At 41.2% G+C, this 18779-nt stretch overlaps 1 protein-coding gene across 1 annotated transcript; it reads left to right on the top strand.

Annotated features, from left to right (window-relative positions):
• The first annotated feature begins 1091 nt into the window (after nucleotides 1-1091).
• LOC127610796 (uncharacterized) lies at nucleotides 1092-18205 on the top strand. Its single transcript, XM_052081238.1, has 17 exons — nucleotides 1092-1095; nucleotides 1703-2410; nucleotides 3401-3451; nucleotides 6468-6571; nucleotides 7081-7210; nucleotides 7290-7339; nucleotides 9354-9459; nucleotides 10061-10195; nucleotides 10267-10372; nucleotides 10459-10517; nucleotides 11383-11508; nucleotides 11592-11683; nucleotides 11770-11883; nucleotides 11962-12158; nucleotides 12600-12729; nucleotides 16070-16263; nucleotides 16454-18205. The coding sequence occupies exons 1-17, from the start codon at nucleotides 1092-1094 to the stop codon at nucleotides 16686-16688; spliced, it is 2541 nt and encodes an 846-aa protein (XP_051937198.1). The 3' UTR covers nucleotides 16689-18205.
• Nucleotides 18206-18779: the final 574 nt, after the last annotated feature.

The raw sequence follows: 18779 nt of genomic DNA, 5'->3' as shown, positions 1-18779 counted from the left end.
CCACCCAAACTCATCATCTGCATTCTTTGGGGCTTGCCTCCCAATCTCTTGTATGACCTCTTCCTCTGATCTGGCAGCCTGGGGCCCTTCACCATGGAACCTGCGTTGTACCTCATCAATCTCAAGTTGTGACAGCAGTTGCCGTTTGTGGATGTTGGAACACTGAGCTACTAGTTGTTTCGTGGTCAACCGTGACTGTGGGTTTCGAAGTAACCATTTAGCCCACATTCTCTGCATGTAACCCCTCTGACTAGGGTTGCTTGAGTAGTAGCATTCCAACAGAGCCATGTTATCGCATCTCGCCCATCTCCGCTTTGTTCCAGTAGCCCATTTTTCATCAAGGTGCTCTGGTTCCCCAGCACCTGACGCAGACCTTGTTTGGCCGGGCGACGTCTGAGCCGGCATGTCATTCGTTTTATTGTCCCTCATCATTGTATGAGGTAGGCATTAGTGTGAAGGATCTTGCCTAAGGACCCACACTGGATGGTGTTATGTGCTCATTTTTGCCCCAAGCGGGATTCGAACCACCGTCTCCCGTATGCCAAACCGATGCCTTACCAACTGAGCTATCCAGCCGCTATATATATAATATATATCGATGAAATGGCAGGCCAGTGTGCTCTCAGCTAACAATTCTGAGGAGTAAAAAAAAATAAAAAATACAGCAACTGGTTCATGAGGCAAATCTGAAGCTTCATTATCCCATCACTTTCATCGCCTTGCATGAAAAGTAGCCACAGGGATGGCAAAGACAGAATGGTACATGGTTTGGCAAATAGAAGACAAAAGACACAAAGATGGGAACACCAGATATTTATCAAACTTTCCAGTATTGCGCCATTTCTCAAACAATATCTCAAAATGGGCTCTTGGAGGTACACTTCAAACTGCTACTTGTTTTCAGTTGGCACAGACAGACAAATAGTGTTACGCGCATACATGTTGTTGGATGCATTTGATAGGCGTAAAGTGGCTTATCATACAGCAGACAACAGGATTGGGCATGTATAGGATCTGGAGCCATAAGGGTTCTTCAGCCAAGCAACCGCCGGCCCATATTCTCACACTGTTAAACTGCCAGTGAATGACCCATGGGTAAACTGAACACTCCCTGGTAAGAGTAGTCACCTCACAATTCCACACAAGACAATAAAACATTTGCTCAAAATGAATCAAACCCCATTGCAAATGTCGCAGAGGTAACAAACTTGCAAGACTCAAAAAATTTCGAAATTTCTCACTAGAACTTAACTGCAGCCATTCGTTTGTAAAATGTATTTAAAGTTATACATTTCAAAGATTTACAATTTCATCTATTGCTTTGCATTTTGCAGCCCTTTGAAAGACATGTTGCCCACATGATGATGATGCTTAACATATCAAAGGACACTTATGAGACCCTCCATTTATTTCAAGTGCTCACCTGGCCAGTAGTGTGTAAAATGTTTTCCCTTAGCAACCCATGTTGCAAATGAGTATTTGGTTTGCTGATGCTTCATCTTCCCAGAGAGAATTTTATCCCGCTGTGCAGGGTCGGGAATTTTCTCAGGGGTCTGTTAAACTGTTAAGCAACCAGCTTAGCGTTCGGGAGTCATTGTCATGGAAAGTCCAGTTGTTAATTCCAAGTTACGGCAGACTCGTTGGTTTCCAAGGAGAACTCAGCATCTTTCTCATAGGGTCTTCTGTTGTTCATGCTTGCAAGGTGAAGAGCGGGATCAGTCGCAGGAACAGGAGATGATAAATGGTGACACTCTACATGTGGATCAAAAGGGATCGGGAAATCGGGAGACTATCCACATTACAGTGGAGGATCTGGGGATAGTTAACACCAGTTTTGGTATGTTTGAGGAAGAGCCCGTGACTATGAGAAGCAACATGGGACGCTCGGCTAGCTCTGTGTCAGCCTGCCCAAGGGTGCGAAAGAAGAAACCGCTGCAGCATCTCTCGTCTCTGCCCCTTCAGCCTCGAGCGAGACAAAATCACTCTCCTAACAGCTGGGAAGAGAATGAAGATGAAGAAGAGGACCACTTTCTGTTTGGAAGTGGCAATGACAGCACCCCTGCTTCTGGGAGCCTCTCGGTGCACTGCGAGATCAATTTGATTCCACCAACTCCATCTGATGTTATTGATGAGGATCAGTTCTTTGATATGAATTCAGAGGAGAGTGTGGTCTACACTGCAGAGAGTGATGGTTGCTTTGCTGCCAGAGACAACGAGGAGAATGAGGCGACGCTGGGAGTGACAATGACTGAGAGTGAGATGATTGTTGTGGATTCCGAGGAGGACAAATTCGGTCAGTTGGCAGAAGAGTGGGAGACAATAAAAGATAAAGATGGGGATGAACAAAAAACAAAGGCAAATTTGTTTCATGTTTATCAGGTGGATCCACTACCCGTGCTCCCCCAGAAACGTGAGTTTAACTCTGTTAACAACTCCGGTGATTTTCAAGAGTAGAGCAAATATGATTCAAGTTCTATGTATGTCTTTATAATGAGGCAGCACTGTGAATTTTAGCCAAACCACAACACGAAGCACGAAACCTATAAAGGGAGCCTGTATTAAAGCCATAGCAGTAAGTTACCTTTGCTTTTTACACGCAAGTTAGAAAAAGTGCGTTATTATTACACCTGCATATTCTGATCATCACGGCACATTCCACAAAACAGAATTCAAAATTTAGCTTGACAGTTGTACAGCATTGTGATTATTTCCAGTCATGCAGAACTGCACAACATAGTGGGAGGTCTTTATTCAACGACACGATAATATAGTTAAATAACACCCCCACTTAGGTTCGGTTGTCATTGTGCAAAATGACACAAAAAAAACTTCCGTAACATTTTGCAATGTGCTAAAGCAGACTACATCTTGATAGCGCGCTTTCATAACAGATGCCGCTGTAACATAGCTCTTTACAGAGCATTTAGCATGAAAAAAAGAAAAGGAATAAACTTTTGGGTATCTTAAGATCCAATATAATTTATAATTGGTTAGTCATTGCAATTTCTTTGTGAATAATGCATAAAATTAATTTTACTGTCGATTGTATCGAGGGGTGGGATCTATAGGATGCCAATTCAAATCAGGGTTGTTCAGTTTGAAAGGAAGTCTGTACTCAAATCTTTGTCGCAAAAAAAAAAGTAATCAGCACAAATGTTTACGAAGAGACACTAGACATATGACAAGCGCAGCAGACTGCGTTTTTGTTCACTGTACAGGGTTACAAGCAGAGCAGATGTCATGTAGCAGATGGTGGAAGGCTGAGGTTACAACCATTAGAGACTTGACTTGAAGATTGTATCGAAAGAACATCACCAATAAGAATTTTAGTAATAGTAGCAGTGGGTTTCATTTGAACCAGGCTGAACATTTCTGTATAATTTTTTTTAATGTCTTTCAGGCAACTTCAATAGTGGAATACAACTTTTGCCTTTCACTGAGCTCAACTTGGGTGAGTTTTTTTTTGGACACATGTACTAAGTAAGTATTTGTATTCAAATTTAAAAGGTCTGTTTCCATTTGGAACAAGAGAGGCGAGGTAAACGGCACCAGATGATGGTCGACATCATCCAGCTGTTGAGCTGCGTTCCCCATTCAGATGAAATTGCAGTCATTATGGGACATCACTACGTTGCCTCCAACACCTCCTTTGGGAGTAGCAGAAGTTCCCCTTTGTTTGAATCCCATTTTAGCTATTGTGCGTGTAGTCTCAATGCTTGGCTCGACCGATGGTTCCCAGGTTTTGAGTTCCTGTGACTCAGCATGCTCTCCTCCCTTAGTTGTCACTCAATGAGCGCTTTCTTTTCTCTCAAATCAGCGGAGGGTAATGATACTGAAAGAAAGCCATCATCCACTAACAGGGATTCTCCATCATCAGGGAATAAGTGACTCTATTGCATGGCATAGTAACGGCACAGAAATGGCAAATATCAATCACACAACCATATTAAAAATTTAAAAAAAAGATTTAGATTAGGGCGGCCCAGTGTCCGAGTGGTTAGTGCGTCGACCTCACAGTGCAGAGGTACCGGGTTCAATTCCAGCACCGGCCTCCCTGTGTGGAATTTGCACGTTCTCCCCCCCGGGCGTGCGTGGGTTTCCTCCGGGTACTCAGGTTTTCTCCCACATTCCAAAGACATGATTGAACACTCTAAATTGTCCTTCGGTGTGGCTGTGAGCGCGGATGGTTGTTCATCTCTGTGTGCCCTACGATTGGCTGGCAACTGGTTGTCTCCTGCCTACTGCCCGAAGATGGCTGGGATAGGCTCCACCACCCCCCGTGACCCTTGTGAGGATTAAGCAGATCAGAAAATGGATGGATGGATGGATGTAGGTAAAAAAAAGAGGATGCAAAATGATTTTACCCATAATTTCAAATGCAACATTTGAAGCATTTCCACAAACACCAACAAATAGGCATTGAATTTCTAAATTAAGATTGCATATATATTTTAGGATGAGCTGTATATTGTAGATTTTGCAATCAGTATTCCGTTGCCATGTACAGTATAGTATTGTCGTCGGCATGTGCTTGTTTGTCAGAAGGATGATGCAAAAATTGCTGCTTTACTAAAGTATTTGTATAAAACCGTTGCAATTGTCAATAATACACCACCTGATATACATTCAACATTAACTTCTCAGGGGATAATCATATGGCTCACTTCAGGCTCCTATATTACAAAGATGGGTATTTATTACACTTTGGTGCTGATCCATTAACTGCATCAACCAAAGTGTTGAGTGTGTTTGGATGGATGACATATCATACAGCTCAATGTGTCTGTGTGTATTGGCAAGCAAGGACACAATGCTGACTCGTTTTGGGAGTCAGACTTCATCCCTGCTTTTCACATGTTCTGACGGAGTCTGCACCGTCTGGGAACAACAGCCATCTCTCCTTTGCTACAAATTTCACCCTATAAGGCAACAACGAACTCTGTCGCTGAGCCTGCCCAAAATGTTCTGTCCTCTTGTTTTAGTTGGACCCACACAAGATAGAGACTGTGTGAAGTCTGTGCATGACTGTGGTAGGGCTATGGGTGGATAGCTACCCTCCATTTGCTATTCTCCATCGTGAGATCATTGTGCAATGCTTGGTGAAAAGAAGTCATAGAGCAAGACAGGAAAGGGAGTTTCAAAGAATTTTTCATCCAGTCTGGTCTGAGGTGCCCAACAGAGGAGAGAAGGCATTTTCTTGGCTGTCGATTTGTCGTTTTGACCTTGCTTACGGACTCCCAGGCCAGCCAGGTGATGAAGAGAGTGCCCCCTCCTCCTCTTCCTCCTGTCTCTCCTGGACCCAGACCAGATTCCTTCGCTGACACACATAAACCCATTAAGTGTCTTATCTGATGCTAACCACAACTGCCCTTCTACCTACGTCAAACTAGCCTTTCAAGAATCCTGAAATTGAAAACGCGTTCCGTAAATTAGGCGGAATAAATTGTTATGTAAACAATTTAAAAGGCTACTGTTCACTAAGTTCTAAAAGTTGGACTCTCACTTCTTCAAGGAAATTAAATAACATTTCAGCTTGGAATCATATTGGCATATTATCTTCGTTGGCAGAATTGATTTCTTTTCTTTTGACAATTACTGTATATGCTCTGTGGCAATAATTGGGCGCAGACCATTTTCTGTTTTAGCACGACTGTGCCCAGTGCACAATGGAAAGTCCACAAAGATATGCTCGCAAAAGTTTAGTGTTCAAAAAAAGTACCCCAAAATCATCACATGCCGTTCGAATGAATAACAACAGAGATTGTGAGCCAAAACACCCTCAGTGAACTTTGTCCTCAAAAACGTTCCTCTGGATGAATGTATTCAAAATCCCATGGACACGCAATCTTACAGTAATTTGTTGCTAGTTAGGGCTCAATATTTGTTAAATATAAGCAGACGTTGGCAAACCTGCCAACGTGATGTCATATAATAAACGGCTATCCAAAAACTAAAGTGTAGTGCAACATTAGAGGCACAATTTTCAGGAAAAGTCATGACATCACATATTGTATCATTATGCACTAGAATGTTTCATTTTTTGGATTATGTTTTGGGGGAAAAGACACGTTAGCCCTTGAAAGGTTTATTGACCTGAAAAATGTTGGTTGGACTTTTGGTTGTTTTGGTAGCAGACAAATATGAAACTTGCAAGTTGACCATGTGGTATTTGCAAAATGAAGGAACGTACAGTTCTCTGGGAAGGAATTTGAGTTGTCAAAAAAGTACGTCATCAGCTAGACGTTATTTTCTGACTTGCTGCCAAGCAATCCCATCAAGTGTTGTCTCTCGGCGGCAATGGATTTTCTAAAAACAATATAAAACAAGGGGGAAAAAAGACACAAAACACACAAAATATATATATAATATGTATATAAGCATATACTTGCTTTCTCCCTCATGTTTTTCTTAACTGACTAATCAGACTGCATTTATTAATGAAAATGTTTGTTTGTACTTCGACATAGATGAGTTGAGCAACGGTGATGTGAGCTGCTCTGGCATGCTGAAGACTGCTGTTGGCCTGCCTCCTCTTAAGGCTCCCACAATGGATGCGTTTACTCACCAGAGGGTATGAAGCCCAAGCACTGCATCTCTTTACCCATAACGTCACATGTTCTCTGTACAGACCCACGCATGTTTCGCTAATCGTACTTGTCATTGGGACAGCCAGGTCACATTTGCACAACTTGGCCAGACAAGCAAACTCATCTTTGTTCTGGGCTCCCAACACCAACAAGGCTCCACGTGGTAGTGTTTGCAAATAATCACAAAACCTCTTTTTCTCGTGGATTAATTGCCTGCTAAACCTTGCTCTGATACTTGATGAAAACCCTGCTGAAATCTGCCTTCTTTTACCCCTACTTGTTAGTACACACTTAATCAATCAGTGCTTTAGAAGAAATAGGAGACAATTCAATTAATATTCTGTACTAGTTTCATTACACTCACTCATTTGTTGCCAATGGCTTTGCCTCCTCCTCTAGCCAAAAGCATGTGCAACTGAATGTCATTGTGAGGTAGTTAAGTCATCAAGTTAACTAGTCTGTACAACCCTTGTCTGTTTTGTTACTGTTGTAGAAGCCAATGACTCGCTCCTGCAGTTTAGCGGACACACAAACTGGGAGTGCCACTTTTCACACATTAACCCAGACGTCAGACCAGCAACAGCAAGAGAAGAGGTCGCCACGGCAACGACGTAAAACCGTTGGTGGGTCTTTCGTGGTTTTATTAAAGACCAAATATTTCATGACACCATGTTTAAACCGTGGCACTGTGTGTTCTTTCAGCATCATGTGTTCCCAAATCTAAGGACCAGAATGGAAAATTCCCTGAGAAGGTACTGTGTACCATCAGTGCAGGGCCTTCAGGGTGGCATCAGCACCCGATCCACTGCAATTACAGATTATGTTCTGTTTATATTTCCCACCTCTCTGGAGCTCTCAAAGCAACGGCTCTGAAAATAGTGTCAGTATTTCAATCTTACTGTCTAAGTAGGTTTTGGAGAGTACTGGTACGATTTTCTGCATCAGCAAGATGTGCGCACAAATTTTAAATACTCTCTGCAAATTTTATCTCAAGTCATGATCACCACCTGCATGTGATTTATGATAGCTGAGTGGGGTGTGTTTATTTTGTTCTTCTTATAATTATTATCCATCCATTTTCCGATCCACTTATCCTCACAAGGATCACGGAGGGTGCTGGAGCCTATCCCAGCTGTCTTCGGGCAGTAGGTGGGGGACACCCTGAACCAGTTGCCAGCCAATCGCAGGGAACACAAAAATGCACAAACATCCACGCTCACACCGAAGGACCTTAGAGTTTAGAGTGTTTATAGTGTTCAATCAGCCTGCCATGTGTGTTTTGTGAATGTTGGAGGAAACCGGAGTACCCAGAGAAAACCCACGGGGAGAACATGTAAACTCCACACAGGGAGGGCTGAGCTGGAATTGAACTGGGTATATCTGCACTGTGAGGTAGACGCTCTAACCATTGGACCACTGGGCCGCCCATTATTAGTATTGTTATTATTATTGTTTTTATTATATTTATTATTACATTTATTTACATTTGGATCAAAAACACAACCGTTTCTTCACACAAGCATTTTTTATGTGAGTGAAAGTTTTGGAACATGTGAATAACAGGTGTGTGTCCTATTACGATAATTATTCAAACAATACTTAACACGCTCAGTCTCAGACTCAGGCTCTGCCCGTAAAAAAAAAAGAATGTATCCAAGTTAAAGGTGTAACCACCAAAGCGCAGTGCTGTTTATTGATGAAAATGTGCAAAATAATTGTGAAGCAGAAGGGAAGATGGAAACTCAATCAGAGCCATTTCACAAACATTTGGAATGTCCTGAAAAAACCCTACTGGGGTACTAACAGATGTCAAATGAGTATACAATGGAAAACAACAGTGGTTTATGATAGAAACAATGGGAAAGCCGTAAATGAGGGCCCAAAACATGGACTGACATCAGTAACAACTGCCAAAGGGCAGGAGTGTAGTTGTTACCATCTAAGGTTTGCAGAAGACGTCATGAACAATAGCAGGCTAAAGCACAAGACGCAAAGAAGAGGTGGAAAGCCAGCTGGAATTTGACCAACGCAAAAGTAAAGAGATAAGTATTAGAAAAATCTGAAGGAAAGTTGTGTGGACTGATGAGACAAAGATGAACCCTTACCAAAGTGACAAGAAGTTTTGATGAACAAAAGGATCTGTTTTTGAACCAAAATATCAACAACCAATCTGTGAAATTTGGTGCAGATAATGTTATGCCTCGTGCTTGTCGAGCTTCTTGAGCCACCTTAATCATAAATCATCAATGATGCTTGGACTTGCTTGCACAAAATTGAGATACGAGTGCTCTATCGTGGTGAACTCAACTCACTTCACAATAAGCGGCCTTTTGGGCAAATAATGAACAATTCTTCAAGATGGTATGTAAGCCTCACATTAGTTTTCCTTTAAAACTAAGCATAACACAATGGGAATTACAAATGGTGCATTTAAAACAAAGCATTTATAGATCCATAGATCCAGATGGAAATACCTGGAAATGAAGGCTGAGCTGTTGATCTCGTTTATCATTCATCTTTTGACGTGAAACACAAAGATTTTCAGTCACCAGCCAAATAGCCTGATACTTTTGCACTGTATTGTTGATACAGCCATCTGTATTCCTCAAACAGTCGCAATTCATCTCACAAATTCACAAAGCAAACGGGCCATTGAATGGAATGACAACTATGCAATCATTTTAACTGTGTTGGACATTATCCACAGGTCGGAAAGCACATTAGTCATGAGTCGCAGGTATGAACACTCTCCTCTTCACCCTCCAGTATGTGAACAGGCAGGAGGCCAAATCTCTCAGGGAGCGAAACACAAATGAGATGTGCCAGTGGTTCACAAACATTGGACTGCAAAAATGTCTCCCCTTCATCCAAGGTAAGACGCGAGCCTCAGTGGTCTGACGCCCCTACCGACTACTGTGGCTGAAAAACAAAGCCAGAGAGTGAAATAACTTCTTCAAAGAAAAGCTCTGGTGTGATAGATTTAGATTTATTAGAGCGTTTACATCATGCAACCAAAACTTGAATTCCTGAATATCAACTCATCCAAGCCTTTGTGACGATACAATAGATTTGCTCCAGTTGATTTTCCTTCCAATTGAAAATCTGATGCCACAGTATATTAATATAGTTACATTTATTATTAGAAAAATATCACATTGCAAAATGTTTTTCGGGAGACTGGAACCGATTAAAATTCATTTCCAAAGATTTTATGGTACGAGCCACAGAATGAACAATATATATCAACTATTAAATTATATTTTATGACAAAACAATGATTCTATTGAAGTAAAGCTAGCATATTTTAAAACCAGATCACAATGACATTTCATTCCATGGAAATGGATCAAAGATATGTTTGCTTTTAGGCATTTAATCAAAGGAGTATTGATTCATGCTTAAAATATTGACGAAATGGAATGGAGCATTGCATTTCATCCTCATGTGCATTGCATAAAACGTATGTCTTGCAGAGGCAAATTTGTGTGGAGCAGACATAGCAGCAATAAATGTCGACATCCTGGACACCCTTCACATCAACACACTAAAAGACAAGGAGCAGCTCCTGTCTGCCATATATAATGAGCTGCACCCACCCAGCAATTCTGGTACGCTTCCAACACAACACGATTAATGTTTCAACACATTTCAAGTGTACTGAAGGTTTACTTCCCGGCAGAATTCTTTGGTTATAATCATGTAGAAACGTTCATGCCAATGATCAAATCCAAGTCCGCCCCACACGTCAACTGTCTGAGCATGAACCGACCGTCACTTAAGATAAGGTACAGTCCGTCTCATTAACCCCAATGCACATTTACATTGTCAACCTATTTCTATATACAGTGTATTTTTTTTATCCCACTCCCAGACACAACAACCAAAACTCCATGGCACAAAGGTTACAGTTGATCGAGGTGACTATTAATGGTAAGTAATGGATGGGGTTGGAAGTCTTAGCTGATGAAATTGAAAAGATTGGAAATTGCAGACCTTTTGAGCCTTGATATATGATGTATATCAAGGGTATATTATATATATATATATATATATATATATTTTTTTTTTCTTCTTTCTTTTATATATATACAACTATCTCTGGGTTGGGAAATGACCAATCTCCCACCGAGCCATGCGAGCAAATTTTCTTCAATATAAAAATGTATGTTGGTTGTTGATAACGTGTTTCCAATTTTTGTTTGGTGGAACCCCTAAGATAACCTTGGCCACTCCATGGCTCCTCCCTAAGGATAAAAGTCTAGCTCCGCCACTGCCTGGCCCCTTGAGTCATACACTGATTCTGAAAGCACCCCCATTTCTGAGAGTGTACATTAAATGTTAAACTGGGATATTGTTATGGATATCATACAGAATCCCAATTTGTAGAGAGCTGACAAGAAAAATGGCATTGTATTCATTGTGATTGTGTGATTCAGGAGGACAATATTCTCTGTCGATATGGATTGTAATTAAAGGAAACAGCGTGGTAGATTAGTGGTTAGCATGTCCGCCTCACAGTGAAGTTTAGAGTTCGAATCTCGTCTCTGGACTTCCTGGGTGGAGTTTGCGTGCTCCCCCGGTGCTGGTGTGGGATTTTTCAGAGTACACTGGCTTTGTTCCACATTCTGAAATATGCATGCAATTTATTTGAAATCATCCTGTGTGGTAATGCAAATGTGAGTAGTTCAGTGTCTGCATTGGCCATGCGACTGGCTGGTGACCGGGCCAGGCTGCAACCCACCCGTCCTCCAAAGACAAACGCATTGTGCTCGAGTAAACTTGTTGTGTGTCGTAGCATCGGAGCGAATATTGCACCTCAGAACGCCAAAAGAAACAACAGTGGGCAAAATAATGGACTCCTGTCTCAGAATGTTGGGAATGACCGATGACAGAAGCCTTTTTTCACTGAAAGAGCAGAGAGGTACCAATAAAGAGCTCACAACACATTAGAGTTTCATCACAACATCATGAAGATATCATTCGCACATCTGCTTTCATTTCCAGAATCCATGGCTGAGCTCTCCCAGGATCAGCAGATTGGGACTGTGCTGACATCCCTGTCTGACAGGCAGCTGGAGCTACATTTGTCAAAAAGGGTAAGGTGTATTTATTTTTTTGGCACCATCAAGTGTGTTATTAAAACAAAACAAAAAAAAAAATTGTCAATGGTTTTCCACTGCAGAATACCACTACCCAAAAGAGCCCAGAAGCCAAAAGCTCTACTGGAATGCCAAAGGAGGAGAGAATCAAGGAGCTGAACCTCCAGGTGGAGTCACTACAAAATGTCATCCTCCAGGTTAGGGAGATGCTCTAAATTGCATGAGTTTGTAGTCCTTGAAATATACTGTCTAAATTGAGCTCTCTTGGCCTCAAGGTGCAGGAACTCCACCTAGACCTTGTAGCATTTTGCTCGGAGTTGAAGAACTCAGACGGAGATGAGAATTTAGAAATGCTCGGTTCAGCTGAGTTGGAGCAGAAACTGGAACTGCTCCAAAGGAGACTGAGTGACAAGAAGCAAAGTCTTCAGACCCTCCGAGATCACATCAACAACCCTGCTGCTCACAGGAAGAAGTAATATCTTCTACCACGACAATTTGAATTTAAAACAGTCATTCAAACAAAGCATACACTTGAGTCGTTACGTCTAATACAAGCACCAATATGTGAGCGGTGTCAAAGATTTGACTGACATTGCCATAGAGGCAGAAATCAATCATGCATTATTATAGTTTGTGCATTTGGCCCCTTACATGTAACTAGTAAGGTCACAGAATACTAGAAAATGTACTCAGCATGATGCAGTAAAGTTGGGCATTACTGTATACTACAGAAACAAAACTATAGATATTATTGAATGAATTCTTCTCGAGTGTAATGACAATTGGGCATTACACGCTTCATTATCTTGAAGCTCTATACATGCCACAATCGGTCTCACACAATGTCGCCATGTGTTTATAACTTCTATGTGTGCATTCGCCGACCGTAGATGGATTTTATGTTTCCATCCAGACAGCTGGATGTTCGTCTTTTGGAGAAAATGAAGCTCAACTGCCAGGTGTTTAAAGAGGAAATCTCCATGGTGCATCTCAACCGACAGGTGGCACATCTCCAAAATGTCCTGCAGGACAGTTATTTGAAGGTACTTTGCTTAGATATTGAATACAGTTTTGCACCAGCCTGGATTGGCATAATGTTAACATTCAAACAAGTTCCGTAGGCAGCTTGAGAAACAGCCAGACAGTTGGAATGTGGGAAAATTGTTTCGTGTGGGAATAATAATATTTTGATTGTGCAAATCAATCTCAGAACATTTTTAGCAATCAGCTCCCAGCACATTTTTTTACCGCCACCAAGCAAGAAAAGCAAAAGAGCAAGATTTTAATTGTCGTGATCAAGTTTGAGTTAGTTAGCCGGTTGGAAAACATCAATTGAATGTATTTTTACATTTTTGCCTCTTTGAGTCTCTTATACTGTATTTCACCCCGTGAACAAAATGGAAATGGCACAGTCTAGTCGAAACATTCACTTCTTCTAGCTTCCAGCACACATTGAACATCGAGTTTTCATCAATATGCCATCAACGGATTCATTCAAAGTGTCCAGAATCAAGAACTGCATCCCTGTTCATATGTAGCTTTTTACGTCGTTCTCCATGTAGCAAGAAGTGCTAACTCACAAACAGATGGACAAAAAAAAAAAACGCAAAGAGGTTTGATTTTTGAAATAATTTTTGTGTTAAAGGCTAACAGTGATGGAGACTGAGTTGAAACCATTCTAGTTTAACATTGTGAAGGTCTCGTATTGTCCTTTCGGTAACAATAGATCTGAGACATGGAAAGTATAAATGACTTCCTGGTGTCAAGGTCAGTGACCCTTTTATGACCATCATCTTTGATCCCATCACATCCGTTCTTGTGAGGGGCAACACAATGCCACATTAACTTCACTGCACTGTTGGCTATGGCTGTGCAGGGTGTCCTGTTGTGGGTATGGGCACGCACAAGCCAGAAAGTTCTGGATGGTCATGCACTCGGTCTGAGAAAATAGTTGTTTTAGCACTGGCGCTGACACCCGAGAGCCTGTGACCATACCAACAATGGAATGTGTGCGACAAAAGGCACTGGGAGAGCGCCATGGAGAAATGGGTCAGGATGTGTAAAACTATCTCCATCTATCCCCGGAGGAGCCCACTTCTTTTTAATGTGGGCCTTTTATCCCGCTGGAGAAGGCCTAACAAGGTGCCATGAAAGGACACACGCGGCTTCGGCTTTGAATGGTGCCCCGTGTCACGTTGCTGCCCCAGGGCCACGCTTTTTTAGGTGCCGAGCTTGTGGGAAAAGTAGCAGCGTTAATGTTTATCATATGACCTAATCAGAGTTAACACACAGGTCAGGATTGAGGAGCAGCCTGGGAACTGATGGAGCCACCGCTCTAATAAGGAGCAGACCGCCCCGTATTCGGTCTCGTAGGCTGCCCCGCATTGCAGACAATAAGGAAATATTTCATCATTGGCTGTCTAATCTCCAAGGATCTCTTCCAACTGGCGAGCATCAATAAAGCAGCCGAGAGGGAAGGGAAAGAGAAACAGAGGGAAGAGCGCAAAGGGCAGAGGGGAAACACAACAAATTGCGGAAATGATTTTAAATAAGCGTCTTAGCTTGGACAAAAACTTCAGACAGCCTCTTGAAGAGGGGAAATTGAAAGAATAACGAATACACTTGTCTGCGCTTGCTCACGGGCTTTTGTTTTGAGAGGAACTTGTGTTTACTTGCTTGTGCATAACCCTGTGGTTTGTATTTACACAATGACAGGCAAATGACACTTAAGTGGAATCTTCTGAAGGAAAATACCTCAAACGCTGTAGAATTTGTAGTCCAAACATTTCCTTTAAAAAAAATAATAATAATAATTCTACAAATTTTGTGACACTTCAGTATATTGGGCGGCAAAAGTATTATGTTCATTTCTTTGGCCAGAAATTGAATTTAATGTGACATGGGAAAAGATGCTAAAATACACTTAAGAGAATATCAGTCACAATTACATTTTTTTTAAAAATCATTGTTACCTATATATAAATAGGCTGTACCATACATGCAAGTGTCATGACCGATATCTTGCAATGGCAATCATCCTAAGGAAGGAATGAAACACACAGATGACAAATTGACAGATTATAAAAGTAAAATTGAGTGCATGAATGCAGACACAATACTTAATTAAGTTCAACAACAAGCATAAAATGCCACTGTATGCTGCTCTGTCTACACTTTCTTCTTCTGGAACCATTTTGTGTTTATGATGTTATCAGTTTGAGGCTCCAGTTCATTCTTTTACTTCACATTAGTTCATATTGCAAATATCTTTTTTTGTAAAAGTCTGCTCGAGACAACCATTTGTCCTCGGTGATTGCCTTTAGTAATATTTCAATCTTGAGTCTACGTGGCCTGTGGCTTCCCTCTCTCGGTTAGGGTTTGATCAAATCATGTGGATGAACATGAGGAAAAAATCCTTCCATTTTTGGGCGTCGGTCCAACATCGAGGGCAACTAAGAGAAAATGATGCGCATTAGCGTGTACTTTTAAAGGAGCTTCGGATGCATTTCTGTGGCTATAGCCTGTCTGGCTCTCATGTCTGAGGCGAGAGAAGCTATTGTTTTAGACCCTGGACCCCGGTGAAGCGACATCAATTGCTGTAACGCATTCACACGACGAACAGAGAAAGGGCGGGGGTAGGACGCCAAGAAGTTGGAAAAGGGAACTGAGGAATTCAGCGGTCAGGCTCACAAGTTATTTTCTGATCCCCACAAGCTACTTGTGGTGTGATGTCCTCAAACGCTAATCATCACGTCTTGGTGGTCTGCAAGCTTTGACGCACACTTACTCTTATCTTCCGGGGACCTCACCACAGCTGTAGTCTGCCTCTCAGAACGTAAAGTTGCGTATCCAGGGAAATTACGTACATGAGAGATATAAATCACAACCTTTTGACAATGTTCACATTTGATGACGTGATTTAAAGCATGTGCAGTGTTTTTTGCATATGCACTTGCGTTATTTTGCAAGCGTGACCATATACGAACCAGTGTCAGGCTAAAGATGTGCACTTTATTGTCCATTGAAAAGAAAAAAAGGGAGCATCCAAATAATGTTCTGATATATCTTTAGCTTTGATGTATTGCATTACAAGGAAAGTTTGAATACAACTACATTCTAAATGGAAAATGTGATTTACCTATGGCATGCATGTTTACACTCATCCTCCGTTTTATTCTATAAAATTGCATACTACAATACAAAAGCAGTATACGGTTGGTTTTAAACAATCTGTTTATTATTATTGTAGTGGGCAGCTCAGCGGAGTAGTGGTTAATTTAATTTTTCTTAATATCACTTGCATTTTATTATATCTAATAGTGTATATATGTCATAGCATGTGAATGTTTACAATGTAAAGTGACCGTTTTTTTCTGCATTCAGGAGAAAGCCCAGAGGAAGAAAATGACCATTGGTAACTTGAGCCAGCTGGTGTCACCACAGTCTCCCGCCATGCTGCTGGTCTTCCAGGAGTGTTGCGGATCGGATGGCTGCTATGGCTTTACATGTCGCTACGCAGAAGGCAGTGGATTAGTGGTTGTCGCGGTGGAGAACTCGCAACTCTGTGTGGATGACAGGTATCGAAAGCAATACTGCTAAAGAACACCATAAAATTAAATCTTTGCAAAAAGACATTTCCGACATCACTTTCTTGAGCGTAGACGCTGTAAACCGTAACAACTAATCGGGCCAATTTTTGAAGTGAATCATAGACCAAATAGTTTTATAATGACACTACATATCTACTTCATATTGTCTTTTCCACAGACTTGTGGAGGTGAATGGATCACCAGTGGTCAACTCGACAGAAGAAGACCTGAATGACCTTCTTTTTCAGCTCACCACCGCTCAGATTATTGTGCTTCGCCAGCCCCCTTCGACCCTTACCTCACATCAACCCCCTCCTATCCCCCAGCACGTGGTTAACCCTAATCCCCTGCAAGCAGAGAGAGATGTGATTGCCATGGAAACTCCATCACTGCGCAGGCTAATGGCCATTTGATGAGATGACAATGTGACAAATTTTTGTGGATGAACACAACAAATAGTGAGACGATCAAACTCAAAACTGATGAAAATGGTGGAAAGATTTTATTAATTTCATCTGGATTTAATGTAGCAATTTTGGTTGATTATGTATTGACATTTCTTCTATTATGGAACAAATATTATTGCTAATTGTAGTTACAACCTAAAGGTCTTGTGATAATGTTCCAGTGTTTGGTATACTTTGTGGACTTTACTGAAAATTCCAGAATATATATATATATATATATATATACACACACACACACGCACACACATTTTAACTGATTTACCAGGTTTGTCGACCTTTCTAATGTAGTTGTACAAAAATTCTCCGTTCAAGTTCTTTTCCTCAAGCCATGACCACTTGAACGTGTTCCTAACACTCGTGTCTATTACATGTATGTCAGCTTGACTGTCTACCTGTTTGAATATTGCGCTTGGGCCGTACCTGGCCGATCACGCATGAATTAGTTTACACAAAATGCTATTCAAACACTCATCATTCAATGATTAATCTGCCTTTTGTGTGCACACGTGCACCCTTTGTGGCTTCCGTTATCGCCGAAACATCGAAATCTCAGAGATATGGCGAGGCCATGAGAATGAGAGGGTAGGGGTGTTACTGTGACTAGTGTTCATGCGTCAACATGGCTACGCTCGTGAAAGCAAAACAACAAACTGAAACGTGTGTTCGTTCAATGTTGTCTAAGATATGATAAGAAAACCTTTATTAGTCTCAATGGAGAAATTCCCAATTCACAGCAGCAAAGCAATGAAAGGAAGAAGTAGAACAACAAAATATAGGAGTTAACTAACTAATATCAGAATTAATTTTAGGCAGTTTTTCCTCAATTTTCCAGAGGAAATTTCATGAAATTTTGAAAATGTGGAGGACTTTCATCTCTAATATATTTTTTTTCCCCACAGCAAAAGCTGTGTGACTGCTATATGTAAAGAACACCTAACTTTGTACTTTAGCTTTGGTGTGCTAACTCAGTGGTTTACATCAGGCATGTCCAAAGTCCGGCCCGCGGGCCAAATCCGGCCCGCGGTCGAATTTCATCCGGCCCTCGGCCCCCCTGTCATAAAATCAGTGTCGTCTGGCCCGCAGGTTGGGCGCAATGGAACACGTGTTGCATTGAATGAGGTCTCGTAGACTGGTGAGTGATGTTTCATAGAGTACTGCTTCCCTCTAGTGGCTAAATGAGTAATAGCATTCACTAAATAAGTAATAGCATTTAGACACTAGGGGGCATCACTCACGAGTTAACAAGATATCACTCCGTGTTTATATTGACTGATATGTCATGTTTCAAATGATCCTTGCAGTTGTGGATATGTGTATTGCTTGTTCATTTCCCTGTTGTTCGAGTCAAAGGTTTTGTGACTATTGAAAAGTCATGGTGATACATTTTATGTTTCAAATCAATCAATTTGCACTCAGGAGACTTCTGTTCAAGAAAAAGTCAAGTGAATAAGCAGTTGCATGTGATATACCTGTTTCAAATGAACCAAAAGAAATTCTTAAGATTGTTGAAATTAAAATAAAAATGGAAATGTGAAACAGACTGGCTTACTAAAATTTGCTGAACAATATTGTTGTTCAATGTAAAGAATGTCAGCCAAGGTGGCCCCCCGACATTTTACCACATAAAATCTGGCCCCCTTGGCAAAAATATTCCTATTTGTGTACATTCATTATACACGGCGTTGTTCTGAGACTTATTTTGCTTCTTTGGCTGTTATCGATGTACACTACTTACACAGTGCCCCCTAGTGTTAGCCTGAAGCACCACACTGAAATACTTTGTGTTACAGGCTACAATTAAAAGAAATGTATAGCAAGACTTAGAAAAATATGCAGCTGGATGTTAAATATCGGTACTGTCATGACAAGTTGTTCAAAAAGCATTAAAACATCTGCCAACTTAAAAAAAAAGTTTGTGTTTTGAACAATAGTTTTTCACTTTCATTACAATTGCAAGATGTTCCGTCATTGTCAGACACAGCTACATGGTAGCAATAGCTGCACCCCTAATTGTCACACTAACATGCATTCATTATT

The sequence above is a fragment of the Hippocampus zosterae genome, chromosome 11 (assembly GCF_025434085.1).
Source record: "Hippocampus zosterae strain Florida chromosome 11, ASM2543408v3, whole genome shotgun sequence".
Taxonomy (NCBI): domain Eukaryota; kingdom Metazoa; phylum Chordata; class Actinopteri; order Syngnathiformes; family Syngnathidae; genus Hippocampus; species Hippocampus zosterae.
Note: the sequence above shows the minus strand (reverse complement) of the source record. Positions and strands in the feature narration are given on the sequence as shown.